This window comes from Glycine max, chromosome 9 (genome assembly GCF_000004515.6).
Source record: "Glycine max cultivar Williams 82 chromosome 9, Glycine_max_v4.0, whole genome shotgun sequence".
Lineage (NCBI taxonomy): Eukaryota > Viridiplantae > Streptophyta > Magnoliopsida > Fabales > Fabaceae > Glycine > Glycine max.
This window is the reverse complement of record NC_038245.2, coordinates 35566741-35591332: the sequence shown is the minus strand read 5'-3', so window position 1 is coordinate 35591332 and position 24592 is coordinate 35566741. Positions and strand designations below refer to the sequence as shown.

General features: G+C 34.5%; 3 protein-coding genes across 3 annotated transcripts; 1 reads left to right on the top strand and 2 right to left on the bottom strand.

Moving 5' to 3' along the window:
- Nucleotides 1-277: 277 nt before the first annotated feature.
- PM39 (seed maturation protein PM39) lies at nt 278-4659 on the bottom strand. The gene is made up of 5 exons (XM_003533146.5): nt 4534-4659; nt 4174-4407; nt 3590-3916; nt 1055-3184; nt 278-485 (listed from the first exon to the last, which is right to left on the bottom strand). The coding sequence occupies exons 1-5, from the start codon at nt 4604-4606 to the stop codon at nt 397-399; spliced, it is 2853 nt and encodes a 950-aa protein (XP_003533194.1). The 5' UTR covers nt 4607-4659; the 3' UTR covers nt 278-396.
- A 510-nt stretch (nt 4660-5169) lies between these two features.
- LOC102663374 (protein SHORTAGE IN CHIASMATA 1) lies at nt 5170-20126 on the top strand. Its single transcript, XM_041005486.1, has 11 exons — nt 5170-6159; nt 6462-6521; nt 6622-6708; nt 6833-6904; nt 7307-9231; nt 9571-9778; nt 11168-11668; nt 12181-13794; nt 14578-14727; nt 19455-19694; nt 19830-20126. Exons 1-9 carry the CDS (start codon nt 5914-5916, stop codon nt 14659-14661), a joined length of 4797 nt encoding a protein of 1598 aa, XP_040861420.1. The 5' UTR covers nt 5170-5913; the 3' UTR covers nt 14662-14727; nt 19455-19694; nt 19830-20126.
- LOC100795780 (myosin heavy chain, non-muscle) lies at nt 15459-20518 on the bottom strand. The gene is made up of 8 exons (XM_003533145.5): nt 20120-20518; nt 19730-19930; nt 19523-19645; nt 19298-19338; nt 19110-19203; nt 17080-18897; nt 16286-16383; nt 15459-16095 (listed from the first exon to the last, which is right to left on the bottom strand). The coding sequence occupies exons 1-8, from the start codon at nt 20186-20188 to the stop codon at nt 15852-15854; spliced, it is 2688 nt and encodes an 895-aa protein (XP_003533193.1). The 5' UTR covers nt 20189-20518; the 3' UTR covers nt 15459-15851.
- Between the last annotated feature and the right edge of the window lie 4074 nt (nt 20519-24592).

The following is a 24592-nucleotide window of genomic DNA, read 5'->3' as shown; positions in this document are numbered from 1 at the left end:
CGTATTCATTATATTTTTCATATATTATTTAATATGAAAATAAAATACTACTCCTACTACTTTTATTTAGTTCAAAGAAGAATATGAACAAAATAGAATATTACTAACACACAAGTACTTTTACTGTTTTCCTGTGACGCTCCACAGATCACACACACTTTACATAACAGTAATAATAATAGTATATATGTCATAATACAATAGTATATATGTCATAATACAAACCCAACTTCTATGACCGTATTTAGAAGCGTTGAAAAATTATTATAGACATTACAAAAAAAAACATAAAAAGTTTATTTTACTATGACTTGAACATCCAAACTTTTTTCCAAATAAGAACTAGACACAGCTATAGAAACAGCTCTTAAGAAATATACACACACACCCACTTCTTCAATTAGGTGACTCCTGTAGCCTTCTTGCACCTGCTGCACCTTGATGTTCCACTTCTGCCCTTGATGCCTCATGATTCATAGATGAATCTTCGACCCATGCAAACCACAAATTCAAAGTTAGTGAGCAGAAAGTAGCAGGCTCAAAATAAACAAAAAAATTGATTCATCTTGGATTAAAGTCTAACTACTATTAGAAAAAAAAAAACAAATAATCATAATTTCAATCGTTCAACTCTTTTGGAACAGTTCTTACAAAATGAAAAAAAAAAATATAGAAAGAAATATGCCAGCATCTGCATGCCCAGAATAAGTAAAGAAAATAACAGTGAGATCACTATCAGTAATATACATAAAATCATAATTTCATTGGCTTTTCAAAACACTTCTAACAGGATAAGAAAAACAGGAAAAAAAATGTTATAAGACAAATATACTGAAAGAATAAAGAAAAAATAAATTGTAATGAGTACAAAAAATGTCTCTAACTGCAAAACTCGAGCAGAATTAGAAAAGGAACAAAAAAGCATTAGTCACAGAAGTATGACAAAAAAAAAAACATAATCAATTAATTGAAATAACTAAAATTTGCAAAAAGCATTGATGAAATGAAAGAAACCTCATGGAGAAAACTACAACTACAAATCATTGTAAATTACCTTGTGAGGATTGATTCTCTGCTGGGTTGGTAAACCACGTCCCAACCATACCTGTAAGCTTATCAACCACACCTGTCCCTGGGCTATTCACATACATCTCTTGGTACTTTTTCTCTGTCTCCACATCCTCACCTCCTAACCTTCTTTTCACTTCCTCTGACTCTGTTACCTTCCCCAGTATTTTTTGATGTTCCACTTTTCTCTCTGGCTCATCCTCTCTCTTATGCACTGCATCAGAAACCATCTTCCTCACACCTTCCTCAGTAACCTCCACTGGGTGCACTTCCTTCTTATGTAGAGTCTCTGATATCACTTTAGAGAGAGCCCTGTCTTCATCACCAGGCCTCAGTTTGTCAACCAAATAATCCTTCACAGAAACACCCTTGTCCTGTTCCACACCCACATTACTAATTTTTTCAGTTCCTGAAACTTTGGACTTCACACCACTTCCTGCACCAGAAACTTTTCCAGATACTGGAGCTAGTTTCTCTGTCAGAGACTGAGCAACACTCTTTCCATATTCTGTTGGAGCAGCAGCATGGTTAGTTCTCTTCTCTTCATGTGTTCTTGCTGTGTCACCGAAACCAAGCTTAGAGGCAACACTGTTTTTTGCCGAGGCATCTTTATCAGCTAAAGCAGAGGTTTCTGATGAGATTGTTGAGGGTTTCTCGTTGCCTGTGTTCTCTTCTTGATTCCTTGCTAGAGTGGTTTGAGTTGTTTCAGTGTTGTCGCCATATCCGAGCTTTGAAGCTACAACATTTTTGGCAGTTACAGCTTTATCAGTGATTGCAGAGGTTGCTGATGAGATTGTTGATGGTTTTTCATTGCCTGTGTTCTGTTCTTGATGGCTTGTTTGAGTTGTTTCAGTGCTGTCGCCGTATCCGAGCTTGGAAGCTACAGTGTTTTTTGCTGAGACGGCTTTATCAGCTATTGCAGCTGTTGCCAATGAGATTGTTGATGGTTGTGTTCTCTCTTGACGGCTTGTTTGAGTTGTTTCAGTGTTGTCGCCAAATCCGAGCTTGGAAGTGACTATGTTTTTGGCTGAGACGGCTTTATCAGCAATTGCAGAGGCTGCTGAAGAGATTGCTGATGGTTTTTCACCGTGGGTGTTCTCATCGTGGTCCCTTGATTGAGTTGTTTCAGTGTCAGCGTCATATCCATATCCAAGCGAAGAAGCCACGGTGTTTTTGGCTGACACGGCTTTATCAGCTATTGCAGCTGTTGCTAAAGAGATTGTTGATGGTTTATCATTGCCTTTGTTCTCTTCTTGATGCCTTGTTTGAGTGGTTTGGTTGTCTCCATAGGTTTTTGGGGTTTTGGTTTGACTTGAATATTCAGGTAGAAACTGATCATGACTTCTAGCTGAAGGATATTGAGCATTTGTTGCACTTGCACTGGAGTGTTGTGGCAAGTGGTGATCATTGATTTTGGTAGAAGAAGGGTAGGGAGTTTTAGGTTCAGTAGAGAAAGATAATTCTGGTTTTAACTGATCATGGCTTCCAGATGAAGGGTATTGAGTTTTTGTAGCAGTAAACTGGTGAGGCAAGTGTTGGCCATGGATTTTTGTTGAAGGGTACTGAATTTTAGGTTCAGTAGATAACACTGGTGCAAACTGGTCATGGCTTCCAGGTAAAGGGTATTGAGTTTTTGTTGCACTAGGTTGTTGTGGCAATGGCAAGGGTTGGTCATGGATTTTGGTAGAAGTGTATTGAGGTTTGGTTGGTGTAGGTAACTCTGACATTGGAGCAAACTGGTCATGGCTTCCAGATGAAGGGTAGGTTTTTGTTGCACTAGATTGTTGTTGCAAGTGGTGGCCATGGATATTGGGGGAAGGGTAGGGAGTTTTGGTTGGTGTAGATAACTCTGTCGTAAACTGATTATGGCTTTTGGGGTACTGAGTTTTAACTTCACTGGATAGTTCTGGCATGCAATGATCATAGCTTTGAGCAGAAGGGTAGTTCATTGCAGTGGAATGCTCTGGCGCGAATTGGGAGTGGCTTACAGAAGAAGGGTAGTGGGTTTGAGCAATAGTTGGAAAGAGTTTTGGTTCTGGGTAAGGTTTTGGCTCGTTGAGAACAGCCATCCTGGAGAAAGATTTCTCAACTGTGGTGATGTCAATTTCTGCTCCACCTTTTAGCCATAAGAGATAATGAATAAAATGGCATGAGAATAGGATTATAATTAGCTCAAGGTATGCTTGCTAATGCTACTTGTTAACAAGAAGCACCACATCCTCTGAATGACTCCCGAGTAAACAAAAAAGAAATCACACATTGAAGATGTTAAATATAGTTCATGTTAAATATTTGTCCACACAAAAGATGATACGACACAACTTCTAGTGCAATTCTAGTTTGGATTATTATAGAACTTGTGGATCTCACAAAATACCACATGAGGACCTCACAAAATCACAACATTTTATCAATTTAACCAGCTATTAACACATCATCTTTTATACATCAAGGAATCCTTAATTGCAGGTAAGTTGAACAGATCATTAAAAATTGAGTTATGCTGCTTTGTTCAACTTACCTGCCCCCGTGGGATCAGTGACTTTTGTTTGATAATTGGGTGGAGCATATGCTTGAGATGTACGCCTTGGCGCATGTGGATCTTCCTCCAAGTGCATTGGTCTCTCCAAATTGACCTTAGGATGCACTGCTTTGGCTCCCTCAACAAATGTTCTAGTTGGGTCAGTTGATCCTCTTTGATTAATTCCAGTAGTTGGAGAAACAACTATGACACTTGGCTCATGATGAGGTTCTCCCATAACTGTTGTACCTCCAAAGTTAACTCCAGGCCTCCCTAAAGGATTGACATGTCCTGGTGCTGCACCTCTAACAGGTGCACTGTCATAAACTGCAGAACAATCATGTCTATTATTATAACTAACCCAAGAAATCAATTTTTTTTTCTTGATTCTTTTCATTTAAAGGCTCCAATTTTCTTCTAGAATACTTGACATTAATTGATAATTGACCAACTAATGTATAGGTAGTCTTAAGGCATATTGGCACTTGTTAAACTACCCATGAGAATTCCCAACACTTAAGAAAAGGATACAGAAAGAGTTGAACATATAATGATTAATTCTAATGTGCTAGGAAATAACTTACTCGGTGCTCCATGGACTTCTGGGTATTCATCCACCTCATCTTCCTCACCCAAGTCATGATCATCAGGGATATGTTGATCATCGTAGTGATACCCATGACCACGTTCATGATCATGGTCATGATGATGGCCATGCTTTGTAATTGTGTCCTTAATTTTCTTAGCCTTTTGCTTGACTTTCTTAAGAACCGACTTCTTCTCATGGTCATGGTGGTGGTGTTCTTCACCACGTGGCACTACATCCAAAAATTTGAAGCAAAATATCAAACAAATTAATTAATGCATACCCACTAGAGGAAGCAAACAAAAGTTCTTGTAAAAACAAATTAAACTTACAAATTCAAATTAAATGAGATTGTTACCTTCGTGTGACCCAACATTGTGGGAAATATGGTGATGTTCATGCGCATGAGTTTGAACTGCTCTTGAATCCATGATTGAATTTGAATAGGAAATTGATTCTACGTACACTGTACTCGTTGTGAGAAATGTTTCCAGACAAAGGTTTATAAAGAAGGACATGCATGACAATGTTTTGCCACCTTTGCATGTCTCTGGCATCTTAAAACTGGAGACACGTGTGACATATATAACCGACACATCGTTGTCTCTTGACACGTGTTGACTAGATTTAGACACGTGGCTCATTCTCATACACCACGAGAGCTTTTGAAGTAGGAACAAACCGTTCTTTCTTGCGTACGTACGTCTTGGATAATATTATGCATTAAAAAGGAGAAATGGATAATAGATAAATTAGTGTTGCTACTATCTGTCAAATACTCAATACAATGCTATATTTAGAAGGACGCTGACTAATCCAAATGGCAGAAACTCACCGAAACTGTCATTTTCACCCAGCATGGAAATGTGTGGACTATTTGGGTTTATAGAAGCCAAGGAAAGTTCAAGTTATTTCCTTATTTATTTTCTTCAATTCACTGAGATGACTCGAATGATATTGGCCAACCTTGGGCATGAAGCATGTGAAACATCAAATACAAGTCTTTAGATACATTAAAAAATATTATTTATCAAACAAAAGAATTAAGAGTTTATTATATTCCTTTGAGAGATGTGGATATTAATTGTCCTCCAGGAGTGTAAAAAAAACAATCAAACCGAACCAAATTGATAAAAACAGAACCGAACTTCTTTGGCAAAAAGGATTGCGGGAGATTAAAAAGGATCAAAATCGCAGGTAAGAATTAAAGAAAACGAAAATTCCAATTCAACAATTTCTTGTGCTCTTACTCATTTCTTTTAAAGCTTCACGACTTGCTTTTTCCCCCACTTAAAATATACGGTAGAATTTAGAAAAAAAAATCAAATAAAAAAGTATTCAGCACTGAATTTTACAACGAATTTGGTTTTCATAATAATTTGATTTAATGCACATCAACCAATTTTTTCCCACATAAAAATTAGTAATAATTAAACAACTTCATCTTTGGGCATTACTCCTTTTGTCAACCAAAAAAGAAGTAAATTAACAACTTCATGAGAAGACAATTAACGAAAATCCTTCATCTAAAAAAATAGATAAATCCAAAAAAAAACACAAAAAGAGTGTATAAAATAAAAAAAATAAGTAATAAAAAAACAAAGAATTGGAATTTGGAACCGGATCCAAAATTAGGGTCATCTAAGCGAATCCAAATCTCACGCGCTATAAATACCAAACTTATAGCGCCAAATTCAAATCAATTTCGGAGTCCGTTAGTAGCACCTTCATCAGAAAAATGCGAACTCGCTTTCTCAACAATGACTACTTCGCTCTCCCTCCACCTCAAACCTTCCCCTTCCTCCACCTCCCCGTCCCTCGCCTCCTTCCGCCGCCGCCATACGCCGTCTACCACCACCTCCGCTTTGGTCCTCCGATCCCCCTCTCCCTCCACCTCGACCCCTTCCCCGTTGACGCCGTGCTCTCCACCTTCCTCTCCGCCGTCCTACCTCACCGAATCCACACAGCTCCGTCGAATCCCCCGGTAAGCCTCAAGACTCGAAATCGCAACGTGAATTTTGAGCTTGCGTTTGTCTAACCTGCTCGTGTTGATTATCGTCGCTGTTAAAATTTCACTATGAAAGTGTGATTCTATGAGCAATTGCGTTAGCTCGCGGTAAGAGTGGAGTCTCGAAATTGCAACGTGTTGCGTTTGTTTTTGCCGGTGTTGATTATCGTCGCTGTTAGAATTTCACTGTGAAATTGTGATTCTATGGGCAATGTTTACTTTCGTATGAAGCTTCCTGAGTGTGCTCGTGTTTTTTGGATGTTTTGATTGCGCTGCAGCAAGAGGCGGAGGTTATCTTCGAAGAATGTGTCTCCGAAGTTGATATCAAATTTTCGAATGTATATTTATCAATTAAATTATTTAATGCTCCTTGTTTGCTGCATTTTTTTGTTTATTTAATTATTTATTTAGATAAGATCTTATCGTTATTATTCGCAGGAGAGTAAAACTATTGCTCTCAATGATAAGAACGATGATGTTTATGAGGCGATTCAATTCGAAACACCAGAGCTTGACGCGTTCTTGGTGAGATTCTTCTTTCTAATTTTGTAGTTATATAATATAACCTTCTGTGTTTTAAGAAAATTCATTCAATCGAATCAATCTTTACCTTCGTTTTTTTTATATTTTATTTCTCTGTATTTTAAAGGAAAATGTTTATGTCACTGAGACGGAGAGGATGCAAATGCTGTCTCAAACTTCAGAAGTTGAAAATAGCCTGGTAACGATGTTATATTTTATAGACACTCATATGAACTATGTACTGTTTCAGTAAATGAGTCTGATAGTTGGATGGTGGAATAGTTACATTACTCTCTTGTTGTAAGCTTTGATTATGTGTTCTCTAAGTATAAAATATATTAATGCAGTTTTTGCTATTGAACTTGAAATATGGAGGAGCTGAATGGATTTTGTTTCTGTATTATCCTTGGAATGTTGATAACTTTTTGCATCATTCAATATGAACCATCAAATAAGAGTGGAATTGGACTTACATAGGTCATACAGTAATAGTAATAGTAATAGGACACAAGGAAAAATTTCAATTTTTTATTATTTATTTTCCATTCATTTGTTTGTTTCCAAACTTCAGAGAGAATAAGTTATTCTATTTTCCTTGCAGGACATGCTCAAGCCTGAACCATCAAGGCAATACCCGTATGAGGCTCTGGAATCAGTATCTTTGGTAGAAGATGTAATTTCAGAGTACTTGATGGGGGGAAATGCATATTCTCTAGAAGATAATATTTCTGTTCATCACCAGCCACACTCTGATAAAAACAAATTCCTTATTTTGGAAGTGGATGAGGAAACTTTGGGAATTCCCACGCGCTTCTCTTTGGTAGAAATTGTTGACTCATATTTTGAAAATATCAGATCTCAAAATTTTGATGAACTATATCAATCTGTAATAGAGGGCAAGGAGCTTTTGGGTTCTATGAAGCATAACATGATGGAGTTTTTCTCAGATGAGTGTGTATCAAAGAAGAGTCTGGAGTTATCTGATCTGTTTCCTGAAAGGGATTTTATGAATTTGCTGGAAACTGAACTTGTTGATAGGAATATTGGCCTGCAAAGGACATGGCATGCTAACAGTGATTTGATACTGAATCTTGTTACCTTCCAAGAGTTTGCGTTCCTTGACAAAGACTTAATGCAAACCTTTGAAGCTTTCTATGACACAAAAGCTTCAGATGATCTAGTAACATACGAGTGGATGTTTAAGAAAGAGTTTAACTTCAAGAGTTTTGATGAATTGATTGTTAGTAATGAGATAGCACTAACAGATGACACGTTCAAATCACTGCCTGTACCTGTTATCTATGATCACATAAAGATGATAACTCTACATGACATCATCGTAGAACAATTTTCCAGCTTGAAGACCCGACCTCTCTCTGCCTCTGATGGGATTTACTTAAACTGGGATCTACTTGAAGAAGATAAGTGCAATTGCAAAATCTCTAACTGGTATCAGAACATATTGGCCAAGATAGATCTGAACAACCAAGATTTTGGAGGAACATCTTTTGATGATGGAAAATTGGTATTTGATCTAGTTTTCTGTGATGATACCATAGATGAATGTGACATTAAACAAAATGAAGAGTTGAAGAAGTTGCTTTCTGATTGCATGCCTCTACTTGATAATCATCCTGTAGAAGTTGCTTCAGGAAAAATTTTAGAACATGTATCTTCTAAACAAGAAAGTCAAGAACAATTACCTGAAAGAAAGGAGAGGGCTTCATTGTTATTTAAATCTATGTCAGAAATCAGCAATCTTGATTATTTCTTAAACCCTCAAAAAGCGACTGATAAGGGGAATTGTAATTATACAGTAGAGTCCAGTAATGTTAATGTTAGTATTCCAAAAGTTTCATCCAATGAATCGAAGGTTGGTACACAGTCACAAGGATTCCATACTGTTCTGCATAGAGTTAAGTTGTCCAATAATATTGTGACCCTTGCTGGATATTTTGAAAAAAGCTATCTAGCCATTTTGCACAGTGATACAGAGATGACAAAAATGCATAACTCGGATGCAGATTATTTAAAATTGTTGGGTCTTCAAAAGCACAAGCTGATTGAATACCATATAAATGGAAACCAAATGGCATTTGTCGTGTTATGTGCTATTAAACAGGCTGCTTGGTACTTGTGTTTCTATGGTCTCCATCCAGCATTCTTTTATTTAGACAAATTATGTCAAAACTTGGAGTATTTGAAATCAAAGTTAGGCTTCCTCCAATCTTTGATCAAAGATGAAAAGGGGAAGGTGGACAACAATGTTACTATGGCACACCCGTCATTAACAATTGTCAAGGAGATTTTACAATCATACATCAAACAGAATAGTTTGAAAACTTTGATTGTGGCGGAAGAAGTATTTTGGTATTCATTGAAAAATCTCCTCCTTTCCCTGGGGTTATCATTCATTGCACTAAATGATTCTTGTAGAAATCAGCCATGTGCCAATACTGTGTCTGAGGACACAGATACTAAAATGAAAGAACTTCTGATTTCAGACTGCTTGTTGGTTTCACACAAGTAAGCTTTTGTTTGACGATATTTTTATTTGTATTGCATACATCGAATTTCACTTTATTTTTTGTACAAGATATGTTTAGCATGTTTTCAAATTGCCAATTCTAGACCCATGGATTTTCTTTTTGTATATTGGGTATGGAGCAACAAGAATCCAAAATGGTGAGCACATGAGAACAATACTTACATTATTTTAATGAAACCAAATTCCTTTCAATTTCCTCAAATTAGTTGTTCTAATCATACATCGTGAGCATCAAAGCAGACCATAAATTTTTTGGAGCCATTTTTTTACCATACTTTTTCTGCTACAAAACTAAGTTAACTTCTATTTGATTGAAGGCATGTTTCTCCCTTGTTTCCATTGAACAAATTTGACATTATCTTGGAATATGGAGGTTCATATGACTCATCTAGGATATCTAAGCTTTCACAAAACTTGGTTGGATTGCCTCATCTTCACTTTTTGAGGGTTGAATTGGATGGCCATGCTGCTCTCAAAGCACTCTGCGAAGGTGTTGAAATGCTCCCAAACATTGAAATGTCAATGGTAAGCCTCTATGATTATGGATAATATATATAGAATCTATGTTATAGATACTATATGCTAATGAAAATAAATTCAGAAATTATTTGTCTGAGTTCGTTATTCCATATATTTTTATCTGCACAAGTTCAACTGTTATAGTATAATTTAAAATACCTCATGTAAGGATGTAAATACGTACAGGCATACACGAATTGGGTTTTATGATACTAAGATAAACCGCAAACAAAATTTCCAAAATTAGATTTCAAATCTGCTATACCAATAAAATCTACCTAGGGAAGTGTTTTCTCTCTAACAGAGCTACTTCATTTATGAGGAAAAAAAATGTCTGGAACTGTTACAGAGAAGCAGGAACTAACAGTCTCAGTCTATGAGAAAACACAACACATTAACATGTTTTGAGGTTTTGATTGCAACAGGAGCTAAGATAAATCATTACTCCATTGAAGGAAATGCTCAAACACAACTATATTGTGTTTTCAAATTGTAGCTCTTTCATTGACCTCTTATGGTCATCATACACTCCCCAGTGTCCCCCACTCAGGATTCTCCTCAAAGTGGATTTTTGTGGTACCTTACAAAGTAGAAGACATTAAGAGCAAAAGGATAAAAAAAATGACAGAAATAATTAGCCCAAAATTCTAAAATTACGAAAACTAGTTAATTTAATCCTTAAAATTACAAAAGTATCATTTTAATTCCTGAAATTACCAAATGTCAGTCATTTTAGTCCTTACTTTTGTAATGTCAAGAACTAAAATGACCATTGTTAGATAACATCAGCGACTAAATTCTTAAATGATTGTTGTTGGTAATTTTGAAGACTTTGTGATTTCAGGAACTCAATTGACCAATATTTGTAATTTAATAAACTAATTTGGTGTATTACTTATTCACAATTTGGGGGACTGGCCTGTATCAGTATCATACTTGTGACATGTTCTTGTTTCTGTATCTCTGCATGTGTGCCAGTGTAAAATAGACCAAAAAGAAGGCTTGAGTAGGAATACTATATTTGGACAGATACAGAAATGGGAAACAATTTTAATTTGAATGGGAGTGGTGGGTTAATGGCTTAACCTGGAAATTATGAACCAAAAGCAGTATTGAGCTTCTTCTAATTCTTATATGTTTAGCAAAACTACAAGTTTATTCCACAGGGAAATGACTGCAACTTCAAATTTGTGATTATAGTAAACGAAATTGCAACTTTTGTGATACTGGTCTTGAAATAAAATGCTTTCATTTGTCGCCTATTTTAAATGGAATTACTGACTTAGCTGCACCAATTGATTTTTACTCTTAATTCATAGTTCATACATCGTCTACCAATCAATCTGTAAACATATTATGAACTCACTCATGTAACTAACAATGATTGTCTTCCAGGGAAGTGAGACTCATCTTATTTTCAATCATAAGGTAAGTATGATGAACCAGAACTTGGAGAGACTACTGAACTTTTGTCCTGTGGAGCAAAGCTATGATAAAAAATCTTCCAAGGTTGCACCTGAAGCAGATAATCACATGCCGCTAGTTCCTGCTGTGAAAACTGAGCATGGCCATAAAAGCATGGAAGTTTTTCCTGGAACAGTTATGATCGTAAATACTCAAAATGTAGATAAGGAAATGATAATGTCTAGAAGAAGCTCTTACCTGGTAATTCTTGCTATGGAGAAAGAAGGAATTCAAGTTGTTGAACGTGATTTAGATTTGCCTGTGGATATTATATTAAGTTCTGCTATTTGCTTGGCATGGTATGATAGTAGAAACCTCGGGAAGAAATCAACTCCAGCGACTGAAGCGTCCTCAAGCTTGCCTTTATGTATTGAGAATATTGCCACAGATGTTCTGACATTGCTTAGTTTTTACTTCCGTGGTTGCTTTCTGGTAATCTCAATTTCTATATTAATTACATTTGTGTGATATTTATTTATTTCATATAACTGTTTCTATAAAGTACTGCAATGTCGAGTAGTGCTCTAGAAAAATTATGAAAGTACTTGACATTGACCAGTTGGTTTTTTTAGGAGTAATTTGAGATTTGAGAAGCCTTTTGAGGGAAAAGAATGTCAATCTCCGAACTTGGCTTCAGCTTTTCTATTTTTGAAATTTCCTTTAGACCCTTTGGAAGACTTTCTTATATAAACCCCTGCAGAAAGGGGAATTAAGGAATTTTAATCATCGTTGTCATCATTTTGTATTACTTGCTTGGAAGATATTAGCTCTTAGGACAAGGTAGCAGATAAAATTAGTTTTCTGAATCTTATTATATTGAGATATGAGGGAATAAAAGCATCATAATAAATGTAAATATGATTAAGATATGATAGTTGTTGCGATGGTTGATGTTAGTTACCTATACATTGAGCTGGTTCAAATATGTTATATTCTCTTTCCAGGTGTTTGAAGGAGAGCTTAACTTTCTTTCAACTGTAATGGAATCCTCAGATGGACTTTATGCTGCAGCAACAAGCCTAGGAATTGATTTGCAGATATTCTTCTCTTACTCACCTGAGTTGACAAATGAAGTTATTGTAAGCTGCATTAAGAGTGCTAACAATATGAATAGGGGTCTGTATCCTAAAATGCCTGACTCAGTGACTCTTGCCGAGTCATTTCTTACAGAATTTCCTGGAATAAATCCTTTAACTGCACACTCTATACTATCTTCAGGGGTCAAGCTTAATGAGTTTCTTGTGTGGTCACATGAGCAAAGGATGCATGTTTTAGAAAAGTATCATGTCCCAGACGAAAGTATTTCTCTATTCAGTGTTTTCTGCAGATATGGGGAACGGGAGGACTCAAAATCCATAATGACAGATTGCTCCTCTTCAGTATCTTCTGGTCTGGACTCAGATTGGTGTTGTTTATATCAAGTTGAAAATGAAAGAAAAAGGAAAAATCCTATAAGTAGTCATCAGATAGATGAACTATGTTTGGATGAATTGTTGCAATTTGAGACATTAAATCAAGTAGTTGAGGCTGCGCCGGATTCCTCTACCTTGCCAAAACCTTTTGATTTTGTTATGTCAAAAAATGCTGGAAGATCCAGTGACTTAGCAAACGCAAGTTTGTCCATGAGTGAGTTTTTCGGTCAAAAGCAAAGCACCGGTGCAGCTACAATGAGAAACCTTTCTGGAGTCTCTTATTCAGCAGGGAACTGCAAAGCTCCCAACAAATCAGAGCAACTGAAACAACCCAGTTTATCCTTGAAAAATAAAGAGTTGGCTCAAAATGAAATACTGGGTACTGCTTTGATGGGCAAAGGTGTGAATTGGCATAACTTTAGTAATTCAAAGAAGCTGCATGAAGACATTAGAGGTGAGGTGGTGGACTTGACTGATAGCCCCTTATTTGATAAACGCTTTGCCATTCCTGATTCCATGTATTTCACAAGTTTGATGGCAGAGAAAGAGAAAGATCTGATGAGAACGAATAAAATTGCAAGGAAATTGTCATTTGATAATAGTAGTCACCCAGAAACCAACTCATCAAAAATATGGAGATCCTTAAAAGACAAACGGGGAGAAGTTGACAACTACCCTGAACCAGATTTTCGAGAAGATATATTTCCTCTTGATTTCAAGCCCCGTGAAAACATTGGCTTTACTCAGGCATCGATGAGAAACTTAGAAGAATCACCATTCAAGGAGGAACTGTCACATTTGGGAGAAACTCCATTCTCATATGCCCGCCAGTCTGCTAGTATATTAAAGAATTCACCTTGGACGATTGAGTTTATTAATAAAGTAAAAGAAAAGAGCAGATTGCGTCAAAAATCATTATCAAGTGAGAACTCTGGCCCTTATTTTGGGTACCCCGGGAGCATGTCCAAAACTTCTAAGCGAAGAAGTCCTTCCGTAATTGATTTGTTTAAGAACCAACCTAATAGAACATCTGGAAATGTTCCGAAACAGAAGAGACAGAAGCGATCGGGACCATCTTCAAACTCGGTCAAGAAAGCAAGAGATTCCACTTCATCATGTACTCCTTGTGATAAGAAATCAACGAAGGTACGTTTATACTATGATGGTTTTGAAGTGAAAATAAGTGGTGCAAAAGGCTAGTCAAATGATTTTAATCAAATTATATATCTTTTTTCAATTTTTTAACTGCAATAAGCAATATGGCCAAAAGTGGCAGTTAGAAAGGGGATAGAAGGTGTCTAGAATTTATTCTGTTTTTTGTTTTATCTTGCTCGGTTGCTCCCAATTTGTGAAATGTGAATGAATGCATAAAAGGTGTAATACGTAGGTGGAAAGTTTTTAGGAGGGATAGTCTCCGTGGATACTCACCGTAGTGCGGTGAACAACGTGACAAAATACAAACCGTTAGATAGATCTATACTCATCTAATGGGTCATATTGTCCAACGACACGTCATTGAGTGTATTAAATGTGTCTTATCTTATTCTTATAGTAGGGACTTGAGAGAGTTTTCAATGATAGTTACTATTATATTAGTCATCTCTGATTAATTTCAAGCTAGTTTATGCATACTATAATATATCCAGCCTAATTTTGTGGGATGTTAACTATTTATTATTTAGGTTAACTCTTGTTAAAATTATTTAGGTTAACTCGTACTCTTTTATTTTATTTATAATATATAATTAGAGCTAAAATATATTGATTTTAAATATTTAAATATTTTTATAAAAATGATAAATTATAGTAATAATTAATTGTGATATTTGACTTGCAAACCAATTCAACTTCGTGTCCTTTCTAGATTTAGTTAACGTGGATACAACTTTGCCTCTATCCTATTATTCACGAACATTCGGTCGTTGGCAGACACTGACCTTTGGGAGGTACGGAAGTGGAGGCCAAACAAGACTAGTTTGGAGTGACAAAAAAGACTTATGCCAGGCACAATAATCCATCATTGAAGAAAAGAATGGAGATTTTATATTATATACGACGGTGGCTTTAACCTTTTGAGAGGTATTTTGCTTTAAAACCATAATTAGAGAGTAATTCTCTGACAATTTAGGTTTCATTTGTCAGGTTAATTTCCTCATACTAAGAAACTTCTAATTCAGTTCCTTTCTGGACTTGGTATATATCATCTATACTTCTATACCATTTAGAATGAGTTCAACGGACTATGGTAGAGACTGACTTCTAATATTGATGAAAGTTGAAGTCAATGGTTTCCACTAATGAAAATGGAGTTCGAGATCAGTACAGGAAGTTAGATACCGTGCTGGATAATCTATGTTTGGAGCGAATGGAGATTTCACATGATGATTGATTTACGATCTAAGAACCTGTTTAGGATAGCATTTATAGTGTTTTTTTCCACCATATTTGTAGTGCGAAGTATTACCCGCTATCTTACTCGTATCTGAAGAAGAAAAACATTCATATTTGATACAAAATTTAACAAAAAATTTGTTGGCACTTCTATTTTTATTTTGAGCAAAATTATAAGATATTCATTAATTTTTGCTATTCCCAAAATGATGCTTAGAAATGTTAATATTAGTTACATACACCCAATTTTTTTTCCAACAATGTAAAGTTTGTTTTTTTAATCAAGAGCCAAACTACTTTTATTTGTATGAAAAACAAAACAAGTAGCCCTTTTTAATTATTTCAAAATTTAAAATTGATGCATCTAAAATTAGCCAACAGCTTTTGAAAAGCACAATTACCACATCTAGATGATAGGTTTTCAAAATTAAGTAGCCTTGTTGTTCTTTGTTCTTTCATATTTTCAATAAAAATGTATTTCATCTGAGCATCATAGGCCTTATTTATCGGCTATAATGTTTGCAATATATGTACCCCAAAATCGTTCAAATAGATGATAAATTATAATCCATTTTCTACATAACCTATCTGAGGCCACAACCGATAGCTACCTTGTCAATTCAACGCATCATTCGACCAGAAATATTGAACTAAGCAGCCCAGCAAATTTAAATTGGAGGAGGTGAAATGTAGATTCGACTGAAGTGAAAAACACTGGCTTGATCTGAATTCGACCAATATGACCATGATATCCTGTCTGCTTCATAACCCATGTGTATTTTGTATGTGAGCAATAACGCCTGTAAAGAATTCTAGTTCTTACCATTCCTGAAATTACGTAGAGCCATAACAAGCTGTTGTCTTTCTCCCTCTACCTCTGCGAACTTAAGACTAATCTCTGAATATCTTTCTTCCATTTCTTTCAGCTGAGTTCCCATATATCTATTCATTTCCTTAAGTACTTCCACTTCATTCAACAATTTATTTGTATGAAACTCGCCAGCATTATCATTATTGAAGACGATAACCTCATTTTCCAAGCAAGTTTTCACTTCACTGTCAGTGTAATGAGGAGATAAAATTTAATAAAAATAACATCCTAGATGAGATGAGTCATGAGTGGTGCACTATATCTGAGCCTGAAGCACCAATATTTTATTACAATTTAATTGATGATAAGAAAACTAATGGGTTGTGTTCAAGGGAACTACAGACTCAGATGGGAGAAAAGGAATTTGATTTTTACCTTGTGTGTGATGCTAGATAAACTTTGTTCTCAGCTGAAATGCATATCGTTCTTCCTATTTCAGACTTGTCAACAGGGGTGTTTGCATCATCCATTTCCTTTTTATGTTACCAATATCGCAACATTGTAAGTTAATGTATATCATCGAGTCATCAACTAATGCGTGCAAATCAAAACCAAAGAAACTTTAATTAGATATTGTCTCTCTTTCGTCTTTTTTAGGTTACATATTTGGTTCAAGCACATGGGCAAGAGAAAGGAAATATAACTTTGTAGAGGACCAAACCTCTGACATTAACATCATATTCAAGTCTTAAAGACCAAGGCTGGTGCCAATTGAGCGAGAAGTGCATTGGCTAATTGCATATTTCTTTTAGAAGAGTTTTAAGTTTTAAGATTCATTGGTTTGCTATAATATAAGCGATAGGATGGCACCATAAAAAATTGTACTTCGTTTGATTTTCAAAATAGTTTTAGAAAAGACAGCTCAAGACACAACACAGAACCCTGAAATTTTGTCACCTACTTAAGCAGGGGACAAATTGTGTTCACAGTACAAAAAAGAGAAAAATACTAATGATCCCTACTCTTTCATTTTTCCAACTCTAATTATTATATCATTTCAGATAATTTTGCCAATCTGCTTGGGTGCTAACTTGATTATTCATTTCACTTCACTGTGTAGTGTACTCATAAGGGGGTGGTTGTGGTGATAACATGCAACCTGACCTAATATGCAACAGAGATAGTAACATTCTTAATTTTGATTCAAAGCAAAGGAGCTGGAAAATTACCTTGTGCATTTCTGATTTTGAAATCCTATTGTATTCATTAGTGGAAGAACAATATGCAGCACTGTCGTAGTGCCATGAAGCCAAATTAATATTTGTGGCTGTTGCTTGTCCATTGCTATTCTCGAGCCTCCTTTCTACAGCACTTAGATCTTCTTCCTTCTTATTCAGCTCTCCTTCTAATTGAGATATTTTTTTCTTCATATTTTCTTTCTCTGCTTGTTCCATGTGCAATCTATGTTTTAATTCATTGTGCTGGGTCTTAAGGATTTCTACTTCTGACATTAGGGTGCCAAGCCTTATCTCCTCATCATTGTTCTCTTGCATTAACATCGTAGATATGTGCTCTTTTGGCTCAGTTTTAGATAATGCATGCTCCTCTGCCACCAGCTTTGTAATTTCAATTCTGAGCAATTGAATTTGCTTCAATAATGCATCATACTGTTCATCCCTATGCCTTTGTACATCTTCAAGTTGTTTGGACTTAATCTCTAGTTCTTGTGACATCATTTCTATTGCCTTCTGTTTTGAATCTATTTGGTTCAAGAGCTGTTGCAGTTTTGATTCATTGTGATTTGTAATAAGCCTGAGCTCTTGATTGCATTTCTGGAGCATTTCTTCCATTAGTTTGTTCTGTTTCCGCAATTCATCAGCTTCTGCATAAGCATCCATGGTCTTCTTTTCATTTTCTTCTACTTTCTGAAAACACTGACATGTGAGATCATTGCTGTGTCTTGTTTTTATCAATGTTTCCTCTGCTTGGGTGGCCCTTTCTTCCTGCTCATTTTTTGCACATTGCATGGCATGTAAATCTTTTTCGAATTTTTCTGCTTGAGTTGTCAGTTCTCTCTCCAAGTCACTGACTTGATTTTCAAGTTCATTGATGTAAATCAAAGTCTCTGAAAAATCATCTGCCTGATTCTTTATCTTTTCTTCTAATCTCTGTACTTGTGATTCAAGTTGTTCTATAGTTGCCAAAGAAGCTGAATGTTTATTTTGCCAAACAATTTTTTGTGCTTCTCCATGTCTTAATCTCAAAGAGATACCCAGGTTTTCTTTCTTCAGAAGCTCACATTCAAAGTGGAGCTCTTTTATATGTTCATTTAGCTCTTCACGTTGCTTATAACAATTGTCTATCTCACCATTCTGGTCTGCAGTTTTCTGCTTCAAGAGACCTAATTCTGTGGCATAATCATGCTCTTTAGTATTTTCCAACAATTCCTTATTCTTTTGTTCTAGCATTGCTTCAAGTTCTCTCACTGCCAAAAGCAGCTCAGAGTTTGAGTTTTGTGTCTTTTGGAGTTGCAATTGAAGATTAGAACTAAACTCTCTTTCATAAACAAGCTCTTCCTTTGTTGCTTCTAACTGCTGCCTAGCATCTGCAATCTCAGTCTGCAAGGCTTTTGAAGATTTGGTCACATTGTTGAGGTTTTTCTGGGATATGAGTTGCTCATATTTAGTTTTGATTGTATTTCTCTCATCTCTAAGGCTGATTATTTGTCTGGACATACTTTGTCCTCGACTGCATTCCTTTTCCATCAGCTTCTGAAGCGATTGTAACTCTAGTTCTGATTCTTCCACTTTCGTCTTTAGAGAAGCAATTTCACTTTTGAGGTTCTCAGTGACATTATCTGGAGGCTCTTGTAATCTTTCTTGAGGAAGAGTATCTTCCAGGCTTTTTCTCCAGTAGTCACCTAAACTCCTATCTGATACTGAACCCATTGACCTCCTATGCATTTGAGCTCTTGTTGCAATGGCCTCAATAGTTCCTCTTGATGGCATTGAATTTTGTCTCAAGGGTGGTAATAGCTGGGGAAAATCCTGCATGAAGTTGCCACAGAAGTGACGCCATTAGATGCTGGTCTTGATCAGGTTCTCATCCTTTAAAATATTAATAGTTACTGAAATTTCATAAAATAGATTATTTATTTTCTTAATTTATCCTCATAAGAAGGTTCTGTTAAGGAAAATTTCAACTCTGTGCAATAGAAATTGCTAGCTGTATAAAGCCACTGTATCATGTGAAACCTTACTTTATCAACATTATGTGAACCTTCATCTGCACTGCAAATGCTAAGTAGGTGTCTTGAGCTTCCATTTCCATTATCTTCCCCATTTCTGAAACTACTGCAACAGGTAAGTAAAAAGGAGAGAAGTAAAATCAAGAAACAAAAGGAAATTTGTAGAGATTAAATTAACTGGCTGCATGGTTCTTTTTCACCTTTGATCTGCATGAACCCCTTCCACATTCTGAATTGTCACCTGTCTCAACATATGTTATGTGAGGAATTATATTTGGTGTTTGTAATCTGATGATATTAAATAATATGGAATATGAATTGAAAGAAAAAACTTTGATGAAGCCCATATTTTTAAAGATGTGTAATCATGTGATGATGTGAGAGAGACAAGAAACTAGTTGGGGAGGGGAATAGAAGGCACGAACATGCAGGATTGCGCCTGAATTCGCAAACTTTAGAGGTAGGGACACAGTCAGTGGCTCAGTTTCTGCAGCAAAATCAGCAAAGTCAATCGAGGATTCTCCAAGAAAGCCAGATTTTGAAGATCCCTGCAAGAACCTATAGAGATTAGACTTTCCAGCAACATATCCTAGACAGGTAAAAGATAGTATGCAATTAAATCTACTTCTTACAGTTGAAACAATAAAATGGTAGATTTTCTCCTGAAGTTTTCCTGATTTTGTGTCCTTAGCGAGTTTAACTGATTCAAAAATTGGATTCTCCCATAAACAGGTTCCATCCTGGACAGCAACTTTCTCTAGTTTCACCGTTGGCTTCCCAACATCGTCCGGCACCAAAGCTACCATCAGTACAGACTTTTTCATATTTGGCACCTGATGATATAATAAATTGGCATAAAACTACCCACAATAAGTTATCAAACTCACTTACCAAAATCTACAATGTGATAAGTGATTCTGTATAAATTTCAAACTTCCTGGCAATATGTTTAAAATTGTAACTTTGTAACTACTAGGCCAAACCTCATTTTGTCATTTAGTATATAATGGATAAATATTTACCTGAGTTGCCTGAAATTGCAGTTTGAATACAGCTTTAATCTTGTTACTCTTTCTCCGTAACTTAAACATGGCTTCAAGCTAACAAAATATAGCAGTTCTTGTCTTGTAGATACTAGACAGTACTTTTATAAGAGGTACCTCATTGGTGACTTGGGGGATACTGTGTTCATTTGAAACTTTGTTTTGGTGTCTTGATAGATTTATTTAACCACTGGAGTGAAGTATGGGGACACTCTGAAAGCAAAGAGATGCTAGATTCTGTACTGAACTTGCATGGTTAGCAAGCTAAAAAAACAAAAATGAATTTGATATCAAAAGGCTTCTCCGTAAGACATTCTAAAACAAAGTTTAACAAAGGGCTAGAGGAAATAAAAAAAAGGAACAAACATGAGACGTATGGTTTTCTTTTTCGGTTTTTATTACTTTGTGAATAAGAAAGGAGGAAATTTAAATGACAAAATCAATCCCTACACTTCTTTATTATCTTTTGAATTTTTGCTGTGCACCCACAGCCGACAACCAAGTGAGCTTTATTTTTCCAACAAAATATTTTGTATACTCATATGATAAAAAAAAATATGGTTAAAGAATTAATTTCGATGTTAAACAAATTCCAATACTTCTTTATTCTCTCTTCTAATAGATTTTTTTATATGTTATTTAAAGTATGAAAGTATGTTTGTGTTTGTTAAAATTAGACAGTAAAAGATCTAAAAGTTGGAAATTAATTTAGTTAAAAGAAAATTGTTAAATAAGTTTATGGAATTGGAAATTGGTAAAATTAGATAATGGTATAGTAAATAAATTTAGAATGATATAAAGAACATATATTTATGACTTTTTATGTGTATTTTTTATTTTGCAGCCGAAAGTTTTTTTAAAAATGATAATAAATAGTGTAAATATTTATTAAAGATCAATGTAATAATAAATAATTTGTTTTCTTACCATAACCAAAAAATGGAATAATAAAAATAAACAGTGTAATAATAAGAATATAAATTTATTAAAATAAATATTGTAACATTAAGAAGATAGAGAATGGAAAAAATTATATATTAAGGAATTAAGAGTAAAAATGAAAAAGAAAATATGATCTAGAAAGATTAAAAAGATTTTATTTACAATTTACTTGGCATTATATTTTTTTAAGGCAACTAATTGATATTATATTAAGAAATATATTTAATAAGATAGTATATTTTAATGAATAAACTTGAATCGCAAACATGTGAAATAATTAATTATTGTATTTATAAACATTGATATTTGAGAACGAAAAATTGATAAAGAAAATTTGAAAATTATGTAACATTGATTTAAACACCATGGTTTATTTATTATAAAAATAATTTAATAAACCAAAATAATTTTCAGCAAATGGCTGACTTAATATATTTATTATTCATGATTGTTATCATACAAAATAAGTGAAAGATAAACTCATTATCAATCCATAAAACAAGAGACAGATCAACTACACGGTTTTGTTTTTAATCATTTTGTAATAAATCAAAAATAAATTGATAATTTAGTTTTGATGTTTTTAATGGATCTTAAATGAATTATTAATTATTCTCTGTTTATTATCATCAGATTCTAAACTTATTCAGTGCATTCATTCGCCACGTCCTAATTCTTTGACAAAAACACCACAGCAATACCTCCAGAAAAGTAGAGAAGAGGAAAGAAAAGAAAAACAACAACACCATTACACACTCCAACAAATAAAGGCAGCACCTAATTAACTCATGCAACGACTCAGTGAGTAAAGTTTAGTTGCAGGTTTAAATGCAAACGGATTTGGTTCCCCTTCCTTCAAATCTCTAAGTTCATTGTCATAACTTGCATAATTATAAATTTACATGTGCTAAAGAAATTAGTTTACAGCTTCTATTAGTCAATTTGTAGGAATGCTATCATATATTTAAGTCATAAAACGTCCTCTCTCATTTAAACTTTTTAATTAAAAATAACAAGTTTATATTGCGTCAAAACTTCTTCTTGATACTACAAGTGTCTGTCAAAAAAATATATACTACAAGTGTTCCTCCCTCACTTCATTTTCAAAACGCATGCAAAGCTGTTAGGTACAATTATAATGACAAAGAACCTTGTCTACGTAGCTACATTAATCAAATTAATAGGCCTGCCTATTGTTGTATTGTATGTAACGATCCATATCCGCCAATCATTATTAATGATAGTCTTTTATTTTTAATCCGTAAGAATTGAATTTTGATACAAGAAAGTTTATAACAATTTACGAGAGTGTTAAACTTAAACCATTAATGGTAGTTTTACTGTTTCCGTCTTGCTATAATGTGAAATAATTCTCAATTTAGGAGTGACACTCTCCTCTTCTCAGTTTGATATTCTTAGTACTCTCTTCTTGTTATATGTTTCATACACTATCTTTTTGCAATTGATAAAAAAAATATTTCTTTAAAATATTTTCGTCTTTATTTATATACTTAATTTTTTAACTGTTTATTTATTTTAGTTTAAAACTAATCTTATGTTACAAATTGAATTTTTTATTATGAATTTCTAATATAATTGATATATTTTAAAATATTTACTTATTACAAATTCTGAGTATATAAAACTAAATATTTTTCCATTACAATACACTCTAAAGTGCGACTTATACAGCACCCGACTCCACAGTATATGCATCATTATCAAACTTCGTTTAATTGGATTTGGATCTTGTCCTCACTCTTTCGCCTAAATCAATCACCCTCCTTTTCTTTCTTTTTCGTTACTCCTTAAACAGATATAAGAAGTTTTCTTTACATTTTTAAACCTCTATTTTTTAGTTATTTGTCTAATGAAATTGTCCCATTTCTCCAAATTGCAACCTCATTGAGGGCCACAACAGCATGTTCTATCATTGTCCCGTCCTTGCAGTTTTGCATGCATGATGGATGATGATGGTAATTTCCAACAAATTATAAAGTCAAATTACCTTTTCAAAAGCAATCAAATTATTGGTTATTATGAACATGGACTGTGAGATCAGAGGGCAAGGGGTAACAGTTTATGCATAGTAAATTTACTAATTCAATCCAAAGACTGAAGATAAATTAATGTTAGGTTTCTATATTTTTTAATAATTTTTATTAAGTGAAATTATATGTAAACCAGCTTATATAATAAAAATAAAATGGACCCATATTATTTACTCAGTCTGACATGAAAATTTATTAATAATAGAAATATTAAAATGAGATATTTAACTGTATGTTCCTTTAATAAATAATCATAGCCTCTTTAAGAAAAATACGAGTAGTTTCGGTTCAGTCTAATATTTCTAAGTTAAGAATCAATTTTTTTTTCTTTTAGTCTTAACTTGTCTTCGAGTTAGAACAAATACTCACCCTCAATGGGATTTTACAAGATCCATCACATGGAAGATTATTATTGTAATATCCCGACGAATGGAAAGAGAGAAATCTAGAGACTGTGTGTATGTATGAGATGTTGTAACAATAATTTATGACAAACCGAAAAAATTACTGGTCGAGTCGCGGACAATATCATTTTCTTTAAGACGTTTCGTGGCACTGCCAAAAATTGTGCAAGTAGACTACCAACCACGAAGTCCCCAGGATAAAACAGTCCAGATTACTGTATAAGATTTCCACTGCACTGAGAGAACATTTCTAGAATTACACTCTCTTGTATGACTTGAAAAGTTACTCTAAAGCCACCCGAAAAATATGACTTGAAAAGTCACTCTTATAACCAACCAAAAATATGACTTAAAAAGTCACTCTTATAGCCAACCAAAAATATGACTTAAAAAGTCACTTTTATAGTCAACCGAAATTATGAATTAAAAAGTCACTCTTATAATCAACCAAAATTATAGAGCGATAGAAAGAAAGAGGGAGAAGTTTGCCAAAAATGCATCGGCTGAAAAATGGGAGGGAGAAAGAAAAGTTGAGGGAATGCTTCTCGTCTGGGACAAGAAAAAATGAAGAAATGAGTTCTCTATATATAGGGAGTGAAACACTATTCAAGTGTTTATCCTGAGCGATGTGGGACTTGAAACCTTTTTTTTTTTTCCTTTCTTTTTTTTTTCAAACTTTCATCCTTTGTTCTAACATGAGACTATATAGTTGATGATGATTTAAAAGAGTTAATTGATATTATCTATACAAACAAGATGCTTCTACTTTTCGGTATCACATTAAGAACTGTATAATTAAGTGTGTTTGACTTGAAGTAGCTATGAGATAGGTGACCTTTTGAAAAGTTTTCCCGAACAACAAGTGAGTGAGGGCAAAATACGCTGAAAAGTATCATGTTAGTTTGTGGGGATAGTCTTGGAAGTCATCGAAATAGATTTTCAAGGTCTTGAAAAAATCTATGCACGGAAAATTCTGACCGGTTGAGGATTTTGACTAACAAGGAAGTTAAGTGTCATCATATGAAGTATCGTGGAGTGTGAGGCGTCGAGAATTC

Excerpts from the sequence above, each read along its gene's own strand:
- PM39 (XM_003533146.5), bottom strand. The coding sequence starts at position 4,606 with ATGGATTCAAGAGCAGTTCAAACTCATGCGCATGAACATCACCATATT. Across the intron at positions 4,408-4,533 it reads CAATGTTGGGTCACACGAAG|TGCCACGTGGTGAAGAACAC; the intron begins GTAACAATCTCA and ends TTTTGGATGTAG. Across the intron at positions 3,917-4,173 it reads AGAAGTCCATGGAGCACCGA|TTTATGACAGTGCACCTGTT; the intron begins GTAAGTTATTTC and ends ATTGTTCTGCAG.
- LOC102663374 (XM_041005486.1), top strand. The coding sequence starts at position 5,914 with ATGCGAACTCGCTTTCTCAACAATGACTACTTCGCTCTCCCTCCACCT. Across the intron at positions 6,522-6,621 it reads TTGATATCAAATTTTCGAAT|GAGAGTAAAACTATTGCTCT; the intron begins GTATATTTATCA and ends TATTATTCGCAG. Across the intron at positions 9,779-11,167 it reads CAAACATTGAAATGTCAATG|GGAAGTGAGACTCATCTTAT; the intron begins GTAAGCCTCTAT and ends ATTGTCTTCCAG.
- LOC100795780 (XM_003533145.5), bottom strand. The coding sequence starts at position 20,188 with ATGTTTAAGTTACGGAGAAAGAGTAACAAGATTAAAGCTGTATTCAAA. Across the intron at positions 18,898-19,109 it reads GTTCACATAATGTTGATAAA|GATTTTCCCCAGCTATTACC; the intron begins GTAAGGTTTCAC and ends AACTTCATGCAG. Across the intron at positions 16,384-17,079 it reads CAAAATCAGAAATGCACAAG|GAAATGGATGATGCAAACAC; the intron begins GTAATTTTCCAG and ends TAACATAAAAAG.